At 47.6% G+C, this 17,070-nt stretch overlaps 1 protein-coding gene across 2 annotated transcripts; it reads right to left on the reverse strand.

The window, feature by feature from the left end:
- Nucleotides 1-207: 207 nt before the first annotated feature.
- Nucleotides 208-12,855, reverse strand: CHGA (chromogranin A). Of its 2 annotated transcripts, none has more exons than XM_005149515.4 (8): nt 12,655-12,855; nt 12,223-12,269; nt 8,207-8,300; nt 7,765-7,833; nt 5,523-5,621; nt 2,866-3,363; nt 1,940-2,400; nt 208-763 (listed from the first exon to the last, which is right to left on the reverse strand). In XM_005149515.4, exons 1-8 carry the CDS (start codon nt 12,698-12,700, stop codon nt 680-682), a joined length of 1,398 nt encoding a protein of 465 aa, XP_005149572.1. In that variant the 5' UTR covers nt 12,701-12,855; the 3' UTR covers nt 208-679. The 2 variants fall into 2 exon arrangements, with proteins under 2 accessions (XP_005149572.1, XP_030905188.1); XM_031049328.2 differs by having other exon boundaries at nt 1,934-2,400.
- Nucleotides 12,856-17,070: the final 4,215 nt, after the last annotated feature.

Below are 17,070 nucleotides of genomic sequence, written 5' to 3' on the forward strand. Positions count from 1 at the left end.
GTCTCACTGAAGTGCCCGGGACACCCAGCGTCCATGACCTCAGGGAGGTGTCCTAGATGCTGGGCCTCAGGGAGCAGTAGCATTAGAGGCTGGGGAAAGAAGGAAGTGCCATGCCAATGTGTCCATGTGGCAGGGAGGGTGCCATTCCCCCTCCTCTCCCCCAGGACCAGACAAGCCCTGCAGCATGCTGACAACTGAGACTAAAGCTGCCAGAACAAAGGAAGGAACCCACAGCAGTTTTATTTTTCCTTAGATAAATTTTTTATATAGAATATATTACAGTCAGAGTTCTCAGCTTTTAATCAAAAGGTAACAAGTTATTGCAGGTTTTTTTACCCAGTGAAACTACCAGTGGAAGGAAAACTCTCTAGAAAGCTGTCTTGTCTTATAAAACAGAGGAAAAAACCCCACTCCGACAGAAAACACATATGTAGGTTGCTCTTCACACCCACCAGTGCCCGGCCGGGCGTGTGGGCATGAGTGGACAGGGGAGCATGAGGTGAAGAAGCTGCAATGGGCACAACACCATGGTGAGGGAGGCAGGCCTGGGCGCTAGCGAGGTCGGTTTCCTGGGCACGATGCTTCTGCTCTGCTTGCTTGCTCTTGCATCAGGAAATGGAGATGTGGCTGTGAGAGGGCAGTACCAGCGGCCTCTGCCTGTGCGGGCAGGGCAGGGCCCTCAGCCTCGCCGCAGCTCGTGCAGCTTGTGGGCAACGCGCTCCAGCTCAGCCTCAATGGCGGCCAGGCTCTCCAGCTCCTGGTCCTGCAAGGGAAGCCCCACATACACATCAACAGACACGGGTGGGCAGCCCTCTTCCCCAGAACTATGGAAAGCTTTGTGCAGGGCTACCCGCCAGTGCTGGTATGAGCACAGCAATGTCTTGCCCCATCTCCCCATCTGCTCCTCTGGACAGGTACTTGTGTGTAACACTAATTAGTCCTGTCCTGGTGTTAAATGGCTGCAACCGGTAATGGAGACAAGATGTAGTTATTGTCCCTCTCCAGCCCCTCTGCTGAGCAGGGCAGCCCCCAACAGGTTTCCTTCTCCAGAGTGTGAGGCTGAAGGGAGATGGCTGTCTGGGAGCTGGGGCTGGGGCAGCTCCTACCAAACAGCACCGAGTGCCAGTGCTGAGGCTGCCATGTCAAATCAGAACCTGTGGCAAGTGCAGCATGTGCCCTGCTCGTGGAGTGAATGGTGGTGTCCCCTCTTTCTGCACTGCACTGAGTGTCTGCATGGAAAATGCTTTTCCATTTGGGAAAATAGTGACTGTGGAAGCCATAGCTTGGTGTCTTTTCTGCAGTGGCTCTTCTGTATTTATGCCGTCACCTGAAGCTATTTTATTTGGCACAGGTACTCAGATTCATAACTGCATGGCTTTGCCTGAGCTCTGGTCATGCACAACTGGCCCTGTCTCACTGCCAGCCCCTGCCCTGCCTGTCCCTCACCCCTGTCATCAGCTGCAGCATGCAGGAGGCTCTGCAAGAGCTGAGGTGATGGCCCCAGCGCTCCCACCACAGCTGCACCCCTGGTTTATCTCTGTAGGAGATCTGACACTACTGACTTCGTTCCCGGGCCAGGGAAAGTATTCCCTTTGACTTGGAGGAGCTCTGGGATGCAAAACCCACCCCGAGCTCCAGATATAGCTCTGGTCACCATGCTCAGCAAAGGCCAGTGCAAAAGTCACGTTTTTAAGACTTTCTTGGGCAGGGCATGGTTTTCCATTAGTCACTAAAGCAACAATAAAAACCAAAAGCACAGCGTGGTGCAAATCTCAATAATCCCTAGGGCTGAATGGCTAAAAGGCAACCAATCCTCTCCTTAATGTCACAGAGAACCAATAATGGCTGCATAACACCAAAGTACCATCCACACCTCTAAGCATAATTTGGATTCCCCAATAATAACCATCAGGAATTTATTAAGGCTACGTACACCAACCTCTGTTCTCCTGTTAGCACTGCCTTCTTCATCCTTCTTCTCTTCGGGCATAGGAGCAAGTGGGAAGCCTCCTTCACTGCTATCCTCTTTAGAGTGGTGCTTCCATGACCTTCTCACATGTTCCTCTGGACTACTGAAGTCATACTTACGGGATCTAAATGCCATTTTCATGGACCTGTCTGGGTCTTCCCCACTATCATTTTCCTCCATGCGCTTCTTTGATGTCAGCTGCTTGGCCAGCTCATCCATTTTGTTCCACCTCTTGGAGTCTTCCCACTCCTCTTCTATCTCCCCACTTTTAGCATCCCTGGGCTGGAAGGTGTCCTCCTCACCCTGCATCCCCTCATCCTCCAGGCCATGCCTTCCTCCTCTCAGTGCCCGGGGCTGCTCTTCCTCTTCCTCCTCTTCCTCCTCCTCAGAGCTCCGCTCATCTTTCCCAAATCCCAGAGCATCATTGTTATCTGAAAGAGCATTAAGCACATCACAGATCACAAGTGTTAACCTGGTTACACTCCACCTTTGAACCAATCCTGCAGGGGTGATGCTAAGTGGGTTTCCTGACTAAGGCCTGTTTTCCCAGCATTCTGGAAATACCTGCTCTCATGTCACCATGTCAGTAACAGGGCTGGGAAGCAGCAGACAAAAACCATGTAAGAAGTTTAAGAAAAAGGAATCAGCTGTCCTGAGATGCTGTGGAAGCTGGGTAGCAAGCAGCAAGGCAGCTGCTGGGCCTGTGTCACCTGCTGTGCATGGGCCCATGTGGTCAGGCACTTGTGTGGGGGTCTGGGTGGCTGTTGACAGGGATATTTCTGTAAACCCAAAATGCACCTGCCTGAACTTTTAGGCTTTAAAGCCTCTTATCTGCCTGTCTCAGTGCCCTCAGCTCACCCCAGGTAGGTATCAGTGTAGTTGTCTGGGATACATACTGTCGTCTCCCTGCATCTCCTCGTCCTCCTCAGCCAAATCAAGTGACCTCTCTGCTTCAGTAGGGTCCTCCTCTGTAGCATCATCTCCTCTGTCATCCTCCCGCTCCCCATGCTCCCCTGCTGCCTCCCTGCTCTGCTCCTGGTCCTTCCTGGATGGCTGCTCTTCCTCATCATCAAGCTCCAGGCTGTCTCTGGGGTCCCTGGGCTGCTCCTCTTCATCCTCTTGCTGCTGCTGCTCATCCTCACTGAAGCCTTTACTGATGTGGTTGTCCAAAGCTTCATCTCGCTGAGCATCCTCTGTGTCCCTGATCTCGTTGCTCTCTGCTTGCTCCTGATACTCCTTCTCACCAGGGTTGGCATCCCGTGGCCTGGGCTCCCTATCCTCTAGGCTATTCTTCCCCTCCTCTCGTGAATCTTCATTTTGCTGGGGTTTCTGTGCTGCCAGCTCAGCCAGGGACCCTGTGGGCTGCTCCTCTTTAGGGTGCTCCCCTGCTGCATCTGCAAAGGGAGGAGCAAGAAACAACACCTCTCCTGAGAGCTCATTTCATAACCAGTGAAGCCTGTGCATTTCTTAAGGAGCTTCAGCCCTGTTCAGCAATCTGCTTAACCAGCCCATGGATCCTTTCTCAAGTCACTTCAACATATGCTTGCATTCAAGCAAGCTGGTGCTCTCACTGATGCCTGCTCTCCCGGAGAGACTCGCAAGGCTGAAGTTAAACATATGCCGAAGTGCTTTGCTGCAGCATAGTCCTCATCGCCATCTCTTGAGACGCCAGCAACAAACTTGCCCCGCATGAAACAAGATAGCACTTGAAATTAAATGATTTAGGAGTGCAATATGGCACTTGCACAGCTCTCCCTGCTCAGAGTGCTGCACTAATATCACATCCTTATTTTTCCTACCAGGCTGAAGAGACAGCAAGCGCTGCTTGCAAGTTAGCTGGAGGAAGGGTGGCCACTCAACAGGAGCTTAATGGGGGCTGGGTATATGCTCTTGCTCATGTCAGAGTCTGGCCTTTTTGGCATGATTAGCCATAGAAATCACTTTGCACAAGAAAAGATGGGGGGCTAAAGAACAGTGGGAAAGCCAGACGGGCACAGAAAGGTGGGCACATCCCCAGGCAGGGCTGAGGAGTGTTCTGGGGTGAGGGCATGAAGAGAGCCAGCCATACAGGGCTGCTGACTACCACTGACACTGCACTGGTGTCACCGGGATCCCTTGTGAGCCTGGCTGGCCCAACATGCCACACTTCATTGTCACGCAGTCTCCACAGCAAGAAGTTCAGGTCTGCCCTTTCAGGAGGGAGACCCAGTGCCACCCATCCTCCCAGTGCCTTTTAGCTCTGCTGACTGCAGCAGCAGCCCCCAAGGTTATCACTCCTCATCGTTTTGGGCTGATGTCGCAGCATTGCTGTGCTGCTGTGGCTCAGCCACACAGCCCAGAGCCCACTCGAGACCCTCTGTGGGCATGCTATTGCTGGACAAGAAATCATCTCACCCACATTGGCATCATCTCTTCCTGGTGTGGAAAAGGGAAGAGGCCAAACCCTCCTTTCTGCTACACCGCCATCTCTAACCCAGCCATAGAATCATAGTGACAAGTGGAATTCCCAGCTGGATGTGGTCTTTCCAAGATGCAGCTGTTTTGTGAGGGAGTGCTCATCTCCAGTTCATCTCCAGTTCAATTTCAGAGACCCATAACCTAATATCTTGGATGCCTGGAAACAGGGGCAGCAAGAGCAGACCCTGATTACTCTTGCCTATATCATGGGCCTTTCAGTGTGGGATTTCCATGGCTGTGACTCATTTTAAGCATTAGGAGTGACTGCTGGTGGGAACGATCAGTACCGGTTTGGTAACTTGACCATTACCAGTTATTATGGCTCAGAAATTACATGGCATTTCAGCTGGCAAGTGTCATGGTTTGAGCAGTAGCAGTCATTTTTCTCCTTGGTAGCTGGTGCAGTGCTGTGTTTTGACTTTCAGGCTAAGAACAGTTGCTGATAGCAAATATGTTTTGAATTACTGCTCAAATGTTTGGTTTGTCCAAGGCCTTTTCTGAGCTCATGCTCTGCCAGGGAGGAGGAAAAGCCGGGAGGAAGGAGAGACAGGACACCTGACCCAGGCAAGCCAAAGAGGTATTCCATACCATAGCACGTCATACCCAGGATGTAACCAGGAGAAACCTGAAAGGGCTGGAGCTCTGGGGGGATGGAGGGGGTTATTCAGTGGGTGCTCAGTTGGGCAGGGTGGGGTGAGTTATGGGTCGGTGGCTGGTGAGGTGTTGTATTCTCTTCACTTGTTATTGGCATTATCATCATTATTTGTAGTAGTAATGGCAGTAGTGATTTGTGTTGTGCCTTAGCTATTAAACCGTTCTTATCTCAATCCGTGGGGGCTACATTCTTTGGATTCTCCTTCCTAACTCTCCAGGAGTTGGGGGAGCAAGGGGGGGAGGAGTGAACGAGCTGCGTGCAGGTTTGGTTTTAAACCACGACAGCAAGTAAGAACAAGCAAACACTGGGTTGCTTGTGTGTCAGCGGCAGCATCAAAGAAGATACCTAAATGAGAAGCAGATGGACATATTAAGACTGTTAGAAAGAGCACCCTTGTTTACAGCCTGACCTGGATTTCCTGGGGGGTAGACTGACACTCACCTCTCTGCTTGTTCTTGTTGTTCTGACTTTCAAGGACTTCAGAAAGTTCATCTTCAAAGCCACTGTTTTTCTTCTGCTGCTGAGTTCTCTCATTGGCACCTGTGTCAAGTAACAAAAAGTAGGGAAAGGCAACAGCCCCTCCTGTGTTTCAGAAAGTAGAGGTAGGAAAATAGTTCTGTGCCCTTTACAATTGTATGTATATTCTCTATAATAGATAGATTTGCCAAAGGGGAGGTGTGAGAAGTGTGAATGGAAGATACATGAATCAACCGCAGTAACAAAGCCACCATCAAAAACATCATGGAAAAAAAAAAGGTCTCTAAACAAACAGAGAAGCAAGGTTGCTAGGAAAACTAATATTGATGGAGGGCTAGGGAATAAGAGATGCTGAAATGCAGCACAGAGGCCAAAAAAAGACTTAACCACTGGAGTATTGAAGAGTAAATATTGCCTCTTGACAAAAGCTGCCCACGTACCTCTGTTGAGGTGAGCACCGAAAGCCTCTGTGCCCTGCAGCCTGGTTGTGGAGGCCCCTCTCCCCAGGACACTTGGAGGAAGAAGCAGCATTCATTCACACTCTGGGGACAGCCTGGAGCTCCAAGGCCCCAGACCTTAGCCACTGGGATTATGGAGCCAGCTTAATGATAGCAACACCCTGGAGAAAGGTGTCTGAAGGCAGCAGGAGCCAGAGGTCAGAATGCAGTTGCCTGGCAAGCAGCACTCCCCAGGAAGCCCCATCCCAATGGTATCTGCAAGCCAAGCAAGCCCTGTCTAACCCATCTCATGTCCTGCTTCTACACTTTGATGCGAAGGCTAGAGCCAACTGCCAGCCCAGTCCTCTCTAGCCCTATACTGGGCAGAACTGGATGGTGTGGGCTCTCCAGCATAAGCAGGACCAGCTACAGCCAGCACAGAAGAGATCAAATAAACGTCTTTGCTTTTTCCTTGGGCTACATGACTCTGCCACCCCCAGTCACTGCGATCTGTAGAGTTTACGTTACACTGGGGCAAAATGAAGTGAAGGGCTCAAGCCAAGGAAAGAGTGGAGCAAGTTGCACCTCTGTAAAACATGTCACTTCATGTGGGCTCCACACTATACAGCACAGCCTGACTGATAGCTGAGCACTCCCACCCACAACCCTGGTGTGCCTGGGCAGCAGCATGCCAGCACATGGAACAGACTCAGGTTTCTGTATTCTGGATGCTCAGATCACCCACAAAGCCTGTCTGAGGTCACTGCATGGCTGGCACTTCCACCAGTGGCATTTAGGTAGTGACCAAACTGTGGCTTTGGGAGCTGCATGAGGCTCTCTCCCAGTCTTGACTTCTTGAATTTTTCCCCTCCCTTCCCCCTGTTGCCTCTGGGTTCCCTGCTCTGAAAGCAGTCTGGTGGCAATGTCTTCAGCCATCCCTGGCAGCCATGCCACACAGGAGCAGGGCACAGGGATGCCCTGGCAAAGAAGGGCTGCCAGCTGGCTTACCCTGCAGAGAAGGAGGAGGAAAGGCCAGGAGCTCCTCTCCCTGCAGCCTGAGGAGAGCCCTGCTGCAGCCTCAACCACATCACCTGGGTGGATGAACCTGCACTTGTTTTGAACTAGCCTTGCCTGGGACCTGCCCATCAGCTCTGGGGACCTTAGCACCTAAGAATAGGCCTTTTCCTCTTGCACACCCTTTTGCACAGTGCTGTGCTGATGCTGCTCCCACACTGACCTGCTGTGAGCAGCCTGCACTTCTCCAAAGAAACGTGCATTCAAGCTAAGGAGGCCAGCAGAAAAAAACCCATTGGCTCAAGGATGTTCTCACTGGGGTCTTTCAGGTGTAAGTCCCACTCGATGTTCAGTGAGGCTTCCCTTCTGCCACACCTTCATTTAGTGCTAGGCTCTAGCTGAACAGACAGTGAAGGTTTTCTTGCCTTTCATTCTTGTTTGGGAGCTAGTGCTTTTTTGTTGAATTAGATTGCAGTATTTCCCTTTAGGGTTCTCCCACTCCAAAATGCCTATACTCTGCATCACCACCAATTTCTACTGACTGTCATTTAAATCATCAAGATCATATTGGAGTTATGATAAGCAAAATTCCCACTCACCCAGTCTCTACTGGAAGGGCTGGAACTGTATCTACTAAGACATATTACTGTCATGTCAAATTAATGTTAAATATGAAAAAACCTAAACAACAAAACTGTACAAGGGATTACAAGAGATGAAGCCCCTCTTCTCAAATAACTATGGTGATACTGTACCTTGAGCAGCAATTTCCTGAAGTTCCTTCAATAAATTTTGGTGGCGAAGGATAGAAATGATTCGTTCATCTGCAATAGGGAGACTTGGTACAGAAGGTGGTCAAAGGCAACTTCCCACCACCCCCAAGAAATGAAAAAGAACCCAAAATACCAATTCCCTCTTCATTTGCTGTTTTCTCTCCCATTTGCTGCCACATCGCTTAACCATGTGGCTAAGATGACAGGAAGGTCCCATGAAAACCAGGCAGCTTCATGTCAGACAGCACTCCCCAGCCACAATGCCAGCATGGTGCATGGCCTGGGCTGAGCAGCAGCTATGTCCCTACTTCTGGGGCCTGGTGCAGCCCAGTGTCATGACCATGAGGAAGGTGAGTCTGGGGGACCCCTTGGTAGGTGCCAGATCTGCTCTTGCTGATACCCAGCATTAAATCTGAGCCTGTACCTCCTCTGAGTGTTTCTAGGCATTCCTCGCTGATTGGCAGGGGGTTTGGCTTCGACAAAGTATCAGAGATGACTTCTACAATACACTTCATCACCTAGAAAGAGATGAAAGTACAAATTAAATAACTGCTCTTTTGTATTTTTTACTAAATCTATTTCTTAAAAGCCCAAAATGAGGCAGATGATTGTACAGATTTTGCTTTTCTGACTGAGTCAGAACTGAATGTTCAGTTCCTTTTCTACCTAACCCAGGAACAGAAGGCACCTCCTGAAACTGAGAAGTGAGCAAATGACACATGGCAATGTGAAAAGCTTCTTCAACATGACACACACTTCAGCTGGAGGTCTCATGTCTCCAGCCCATCCCAGAGGCTGAACACATCAGGAAATTAAAGGAGATCTGGATATATACATAGAAAGCTCAAACTCATCCTCTTTCAAGTCAATATATCTCATAAAAGGTCTCAGTGGGAGGTTGTAGAGAGCAACAAGTGGTCATAGCTTTTCAGTAGGTGACCTTGAAATCTTGCAAGCTATATAAGCTGTGAGTAGGGCACCACAGTTAGACTGCAGCCAGGCACAGAGGGCAAAGTGAAGCAAAACGTACTTTCAAACAGGGATGAGAAATACTGCTCCCAAGCCCTAGAGAAGGACAAGACACACTGGAGAAGTGTTTGACCTTGTGCTTGAGTGTTCAAGACATCTGTTATAGATTGGAAGAGCTGTACATGGAGGTGAGTTACCTGAAAATAAGGAAGTTCCTACTCTTCCCTTGGAAGCATTTGCTACTGCCTGAGGCAGCTTCCCAGACAGGATGAGCTCTGGGCCTGCCCTTTCCAGCAGCCCAGGTGTAAAATGAGAATAATTATTTATCTAGTTTGTTACCTATACTGGGACTGCAGGCCTAGCTCTTCACCCATGCAACTACAGCACTGCTGATCCCACAGGGATCACCAATGCTGTATGTGTGGTAGGAGAATAAAGCCACAAGCACAAAGTCAAGATGGCACCTCTGGCAGGGGTGAAGGCATCCTTGCCACACTGAGACACACAGTCAGGAGCCCTGCTGTGTGTTCATGGTAGACCCAAATGGTCACACAGGAGGGGAAGAGGAATTCACTACAGTCTGGTGCTGGTTAGCAGCACAGGAATCAGGCAGCTTAGTTCAAACAGATGATTATTTCTAAAGCAGCCCGGAAAGTAGCCAAGTGCCTGTGGAAAAAGAAAGGATAAGTTGAAGAAAAGAATACAAGTAAGCCTTGGGGGCAAAAAAAAAACACTCACTGAACTTCTTTCTCCTTTTGATTTCTGCAGGCAGCCCTAAGAGCCCTGATCTCCCTCACAATGTGCCATTCTCAAGAGAGCAGTGCAGTGTGGCAGCAGTAGAAATTAAACACAACTCAGCAATTCCCAGTCATCTACAATGTTGTTCATTTAAGCAATTGGCTATATTCATTGACCAGCTGGAATGGGAAAATTTTCACCCAGTGTAAGGAGAGAATTCTGCTTTTGCAGGTCATGCTGAGCTCTTTTATCTACTTACACAGTTTGAAGGTATTGCCTGCTGGGATAAAAATGTTACAGGAAAGATCTACTAAAAGGAAAGCAGGGAAATTTCCCTGGTATCATTCTCCTATACCGCAAGCAATCCATTAAGATTGATTTTAGATGACTTTGAGTCACTTCAATCTACTACCAGATTCTGATACTTCGCTTCCCACATTTCCCAGCCTATGGAGCCTGTTATTGCTGGATGCAGCTTCAAAACTTTCTCAGCATGAGAAATAAGAGTCTGGTCCAATGAAATGTTCTATACAAGCTTTTTGAAGGCTGCTGAGCCGATTTAAGGTCTTTGTCTGAACACAAAGAAATACATCAGTCACCAGAGAAATATGGCCAACTCTGAGGAGGAATTTTGTAACATAATGAAAGGAAGAGTGCAGTCATTACACAACACTCCTGGATGTTTTATAAGAACAGAGTGAGGCTTCACAAGGTCATGAAATAACAGCCTGCATCAGCACATGGAGGAGAAGCTTTCCAAATGAATGTAATTAATCCAGTGCAGGAACTCAGATTGGAATTTTGCCATAGCTATCCTCTAACCATGAGCATGTAACTAGATCCTTAAGAGCTGGTCATGCTGTCCGTACACAGAAATCTCCAAAGGATCATGTCCTTACAAAGATAGACTTTGCCACATTTGAGCTCAGCTATGCTCAGGACCTTCTGAAATATATGTTTGAAATTGGGAAATAGCATCCTTTGAGCAAAAGAGTGGGCAAACACCAGAGATATTGTAAATGTTTTGGTAATGTTCAGCTCCCCATGGAAAGCCATTTATGTAAGGTAAGTAGGATGAGCTGCCCAGGAAAGGCCTGTGTATGCTGACTAGCCACTGCATTTGTGGGTGCACCGAGCCACCCACAAGTGCTGGTGGCACATAAACTGGCGGCACAGGTGTGTAGGAAAAACTGCAGTGCTCACTCCTGTACCCATCTGATGATATCCCTGCCCTGATCTGTCACAGAAGATCAGGGCTTCCTTCACTGAAATGCTGTGTCTCAGGGGATGGTGAAGGTAGAAAAGCCCCAGTGGCTCCTTCTAGTTGCAGCAAATTCAAAAGAAAGGTGCGGTCTGATTTTTCTCTCAGCCAGAGACTGTGCCAGTGTAGTACCCAGGGAGGGGACAAGATCAGGAAAGAATCCTTCCTTGGTGGAAGCGTTTCCATGGAGCTGCACCAGTTTCCACAAAAATGCCATGTTTTACATCCTGGGAATAGATTTCACAAGGAAAATTGTGAAATTCATGGATTGTCCCACCAGATGGCCAAAGAGCCACTTTGGCATGGCGAGTTGAAAGGGCAAGTGCCTGCCTTGAGTCTCCTTTCTCAGTCAGTAGCACACATCCTGAAACAGGAACCCAGTGGCTCACAGATCGTGGCTCAGCCACAGCCATCCTAAGTAGGCTAAAACTCTTAACAAAGCTCTCCAGCCCCAGGCGCATCTGATGGGAGACAGAGGGACACTTGCCCTGTAGGTAATGAGCAGAGACACTGTACAATGGAGCCTGTGGCTGAGACTGACATGATTGTTCCCTCCCCTACTGCTGCTGTGGGAAAAACCTGATGTGGCTAGAAGTTCTCATGAAACAAAGCAGTTCAAGGAGTAAGGGGGAAATAGCTGGAATTTCCTTTCTGGACATTAGTTTATACTAAACTAGAAGTTGTAGAATTCTTAATTTGAGCAGGTAAAATAGATCAGCTCATCTGAAAGGCTATAGGAATAACAGTATGGGGGGGTGGGGGGAGGAGTGAGGGTGTATTTGTCACATCTCTTCACAGGCAAACACACCTATGTAAGCGTTTAGGTGCCAAAAGCCAATCAGAAACACACACACTTGTGAACTGCAGCTATGAAAGACAGAGAGGTATGACACATATATATGTATTGAAGCCTATAAAAGAAGGCTGGAGAGGTCAGCCAAGTCCCACACTGCTCATGGCTGCCCAGAGAAGCTGAGCAGTAGCTGAGGATGGATTAGCAATCTGAGAGTAGTCAATTGCCTATTCTTCAGGAACATGTGTAAGTAACACACCACACACAAACTCAGATGTATACGTTCTCCTAAACACACACAGCTCCAGCAATGCCCATTCCTGAATCACATCTCCCCCCACTCTCCCCTGAGTCACCTCCTGTTAGGAGCTTTGAAAAGCTGAAAGTAGGAGGACTAGGAAGGGTTATACCCAACCTTCATCCCCAGCCTCGTCATTTCTCAGTTTGTTGATCCCTTTGGTACATCTTGAGGGACTTCTTTCCTGCCTAGGTGCCCAGAAGTGGATACATAAAGGGTAAATCCTGATAAGAAGGGAGTGGGGATAGATCCTGCTGTGGCGATCTCATGCAAATCCCTGTCACTTCCTACACGGTAGTTCAGCAGAAGCCCAAAACCAGCCAGGTTAAGCATTATATCCTTTATCTTAACTCATCCCTTCCACTACAGGCTCATCCTTACCTTAGTGTCTCCTTTATTCATGTCGTTTGCCACAGGAAGGGAGATGGCTGTAAGGTGAGGGGAGGGGAAAAAAAGAGAGCTTGTTATTCACCCCTGGGAGACAAGCAGAGAAGTCGCATCCTGCTAAAAAATGGGAGTGTCGAACAGGGGAATCTCTCTCTGGTATAAGTATTCCCTGGGTGCAGCAGCTGGATGTCTGCATTGTACAGCCTTCCCTGGGGAGAGGGAAGGGAAGGGAAGTTGCTGTTCGCGGTCCCGGGCAGTGACCTTGCAGTGGCCGCTGTCCGCGGTCCTTAACGGGGGGCGGATAATCCCTGTCCACGGTGCTGAAGGGGCCGCGGCGGCAACAGAGGAGGGCGGGGGCACGGCTGTACGCGGGGCTGAGGGTCCCGGGAGTACGGGAGGCACGGACCCCAGCCGGGTCCCACTTACCCGGCACTGCCAGGAGCAGGACGGCGAGCAGTCCTGGGCAGCTCATGGTGCCGGCGGGATGGATGGAGGGAGAAAAGGTCAGAGGGTGAGACTGTCCCTGGCGTGGGGGCTTCCGGGAGAGGTGCCGGGGGGAGACCAGCGCTGTGCGTGCGTGTCTGCGCCAGTGCCCTGGCTGAAAATCCCAGATGGGGCACTGCAGCAACCGGCTCGTTTATATACCTCAGCCCCTCGGAAATGGCGTCAGGAGGAAGCCACCTCCTCCTCTCTCCTCCCTCCCCTCACTGACAGCCTTCCCGTCAGCCTCCACTCGCAGGGTGTTGGAGGAGGGACCAACCACCAGGACCCCCCGACTCCCTTGGCTGCCTAGGCAAAGGGTTCCGGCAGCGAGGTGTCAGGCTTCAGGTGCTCCATCTTCTCACACTCAGCAGGTGTAGGAAAGTTGTAAGGTATGTTTCCAGGATATAATTTTTCCAGCACCTTACCCAACACTGCAATCTACAAGCAACTCTGCATATGTGCCCTCTCTATATGTACCAGTAGTCAATAATGAGGGTCACCTCAGGTATCCCAGCCAGCATGGCCACCTGTAGATGGATTAGCCCTCTAAGGCTGCCCTGTCTTTCATTGACCACAGAAATCTAGAACAGATGTTTAAGTTTTTAGATGCTTGTTAAATGCCTCCATGAAGGACAGAAGTGCCTGTAAGACTGGTCAAGAGCCAGAGAACTGGTCACCATGAAACAGGTTTGCCAAGGGAGATGTTAAGTCCCAGGTATTTAATGAAAGATTTTTCAGCAGTAGGATATAATTTGGGGTAAATAGCAAAGTCTGGTGGATCTGTTGCTCAGCTATTGTGTCTCTGCCAGAAGATTTTAAGAGGTGGCTACACTTTGTTCAGTGGTTCAAAACAAACTGTAGCATCACCCTACACTGCTAAGCACTCCAAAGCTGAAGTAACCAATATTACCTAGTCACTATTTTCCATTAACAAGGGAGAGAGAGAACATAACAAATTGGACCATTCTCTTAGTCACAAGCATTTCCACGCTCTTGACAAAATGGCTGTTTATTCTTTGGATGGAGCATCTGTCAGGTCAGCCATTAGAGTTCTATTTTGAAAGTGACTCCAGTGTTTCTTTGGGACAATGCTTCTTTAGGAATAACACCTCTGTTATTGTGTACTATCTCTCAAGCAATTTCTGAGGCCACAAAATCCAGGGACTTATACTAGAAAACCAAATTCAGAAAAATGCACCCTACCTTCCTCTGCTCACGGGGGGGTCCTTCAGCCAAGGAGCTGGAGAAAACATATTCGTTCTAAGGTGATGAGAACTTTCCTCTCTGGTATAAGCAGTATGTCAGGATATACTCCCTGACACCAGGGAGTACAGACTGCACTATGGGTTTCCACCTTGATTTTCCATATGCGCACGGAAATGTGCTCCCAAATGTACTTCCAAATGTCCTCTAATATCTATCTGATTTAAATGCATACTTAGAAAGGCACATTTGGGTTGTAAAAGCCCACTCATGCAAAATTAAAGCCCTTGTCTGCTGCATTTTTTATTTAATAGCAGAGGAAAGCTGGAAATAAATTGATCCTCTGAACAGTGCTTTGTGGATGACATTGATTGATTGTTAGGTGTTTATAAGACTATGAAATGAACACCCATGACAGTCTTGTTGGATGGGGAACCTGCATCCTCCAGGAACAGTGGACAACCTTATTTTTCTGGTTGTTCCGTTGGGGCTCTGTGTGTGTGTGTTGTTGAATTATTTATTGGGGGAGGAGGGAAGGAGGTTATATATAATGGTCTTTTACTTCTTCGGGATACACCAGAGCATTTTAGTCTCTGAATCTGAAATATTGAGCATTATTAAACTCGTTAATTCCTATGTATTCCTAAGAGAGAAACAGATTGATCTGCTTCTCAGGCTCTGTTTATCTAGTCAATATTTACTTATTCTTACATATAAATGTTGATCTTATTAGGGCTACAAATTATCTCAGTTCTAATCCAGTTTCTTACATGAAGCCCTTTTCTTCCCTGGGGCCTCTTTCTGAGAAATGTAACAACACACATAGTGCCCATGACTATATTTTTTTCTCTCATTCTCAAGCCGTGGTCTTGCATCTGTTAGGTTCATTGCAAAGGAGAAAGTAAACGTTTTCCAGGGATGGCATGCATTCTCTCACTGTAGTGGCATATGATAGATTATGATTTTTTAATATTTATTGCCCATGAAAATGGATATGAAATATTTAATGCAGCCACAATTAGTACTTCTGCTATTGGATTTGTCTCATTAGGTTCAGCTATATTAGGAACTGTCAAAGTAAAACATGTCAGGGCAAGCAAAAGTGATCAAATAAAAAAGTGGAAGGTATTATGCCATTCAGAGAAAGGTGATGCCAGAAGCAGACTTCAAGGGAAAAGCAGATTTGTGGGTCTCTGAAGTAGTTCGTGTTTTAGTATATGGAGAACAGGAGTCAATATTTAGAGGGTGCCAAAGTGATGGAGATGGACATTTCTGACCAGTTCCAGTCTTATAGATAAGCTGTTTATGTCTGTAGAGAACAATTCTGTTTTTTCTTATAGCTGCCAGATTTCTAGTGCAGAAAGCGCGGTGAGAATGTGAAGAGCTATATACCATTGCCTGCCTGTGGTCACCAACATAACATTAGCAGATGGACAAACGAATGAATTATTGTGATGGGGAAAGGATATTTGCCTTCCTAAACTGAAAAGTGATTTGAGAAGATGGTGATGTCTGGATGGATGAAAGTAGACAGGCAGACTTTTGCATTATCCATGCTCTGAGCTGAGCAAACAAGAGGGCCAGCCTGAAAGCCATATTGATACCTGAACATATTTCTATGCATAAAGTCATTTGCTCAAGAGATCATGTGGCTTAACTGCTATTCTCAATCAACATGTAATCTTTTTTTAATATCAGAATTCAGAAAATTAAACCAAAGGATCTGGGCTATGGCTCTGAGCAACTCTGAGAGCTTTGTTTTCTGACATCTTGGCTGAAATTCAGTTAAAAATTCACCCCTTTCCTGTGCTTGGATGCACCAGCTCTGCCTTTCAGATGGCTGTGATTTTACAGATCAGGCAACTGGGAACAGAAAGAGGAAAAGTTGCATTTTTATGAAGATATCAGAGAGGCTTGAAGCCAAGACATAGCTATTAACCCCACCAAAAAGACCACTAAGATGAAACAGGTAACAATCACCTTGTTGCATGTGAAACAAATTGCTGTTTGACTGCAAAAACCGAATGTAAGCTCACTGACAAATTAGTAGTGAAGTCTATTAAAACCCTCATATCACACCTTTTCTTCTTTCCCACATGTTAGCCAGTGACACACAGCTCTCAGTTCCCTCATATAAGCCTCGCTTGTCTGCCTGCAAATAGGAAAGAACTTCAAAGCTCAGATTGCTGTTGTGAATATCCATCTATGCTGTTAAAAGGCACTCCTCTCTTCTTTTTCAGGTCAGAGGCAAAATGATGTTGACTTGCTTTGATATTTTTAGTCTAGACTGTGCCAGCACCAACCTGAAATTAATTGATTTTCCTGCTCAAAGGTTTACTTATACCCTATTAAAAAGCCCAACATTGTGCTCAATCTTGTCAGGAGCTACTGCTCTGCCTGTCCACTTTCCTCCTTGCCTGGCATGCACAGCTCTCACTGGGGCAGATGGAGTATGTTCTCTGTTGGGAGAAGAGATTTTTCTGTAGTGATCACAGAATACCATCTGGGCACCCTTGTGGATAGCTTGGATCTCTATATAATTTTTCAAAACATCATTCAAACACCCACTTAGAAACTATCATATGCCTCCAATGCCTTGGTCAGTTTACCTGGCACTTACAGAAAATGCTCACTGATCCTGTGAGCCCCACCAAATCAGTAAGAAAAGATGTGGAGATGGAGGTTCTCCCCAGTCAGAGTGACCTCAAACAGCCTCCTCAGGGAATGACTGATAGTTCCCATGGCTGTGGTTTTATTTGACTTGTGACAACAAACACTGCCATACTAATGTACACATTTAGTAAGACAAAACCAGTCATTCAGGGACTATAGTGATAGGACAAGGGGTAACAGGTTAAAACTTAAACAGGGAAAGTTTAGGATGTATATAAGGAGGAAGTTTTTACTGCAAGGCACTGTAATAGGTTGCCCAAGGAGGTTGTGAATGCTCCATCCCTGGCAGTGTTCAAGGCCAGGCTGGACAGAGCCTTGGGTGACATGGTTTAGTGGGAAGTGTCCCTGTCCCTGCCCATGGCAGGGGGGTTGGAACTAGATGATCTTAAGGTCCTTTCCAACCTGAAGTATTCTATGATTCTGTGAGTTCTAGAATGGTCTAAGACATGTTCATAAGAATATCATTGATATTTATTTAACTCC

This window comes from Melopsittacus undulatus, chromosome 4 (genome assembly GCF_012275295.1).
Source record: "Melopsittacus undulatus isolate bMelUnd1 chromosome 4, bMelUnd1.mat.Z, whole genome shotgun sequence".
NCBI classification, from domain to species: Eukaryota; Metazoa; Chordata; class Aves; order Psittaciformes; family Psittaculidae; genus Melopsittacus; species Melopsittacus undulatus.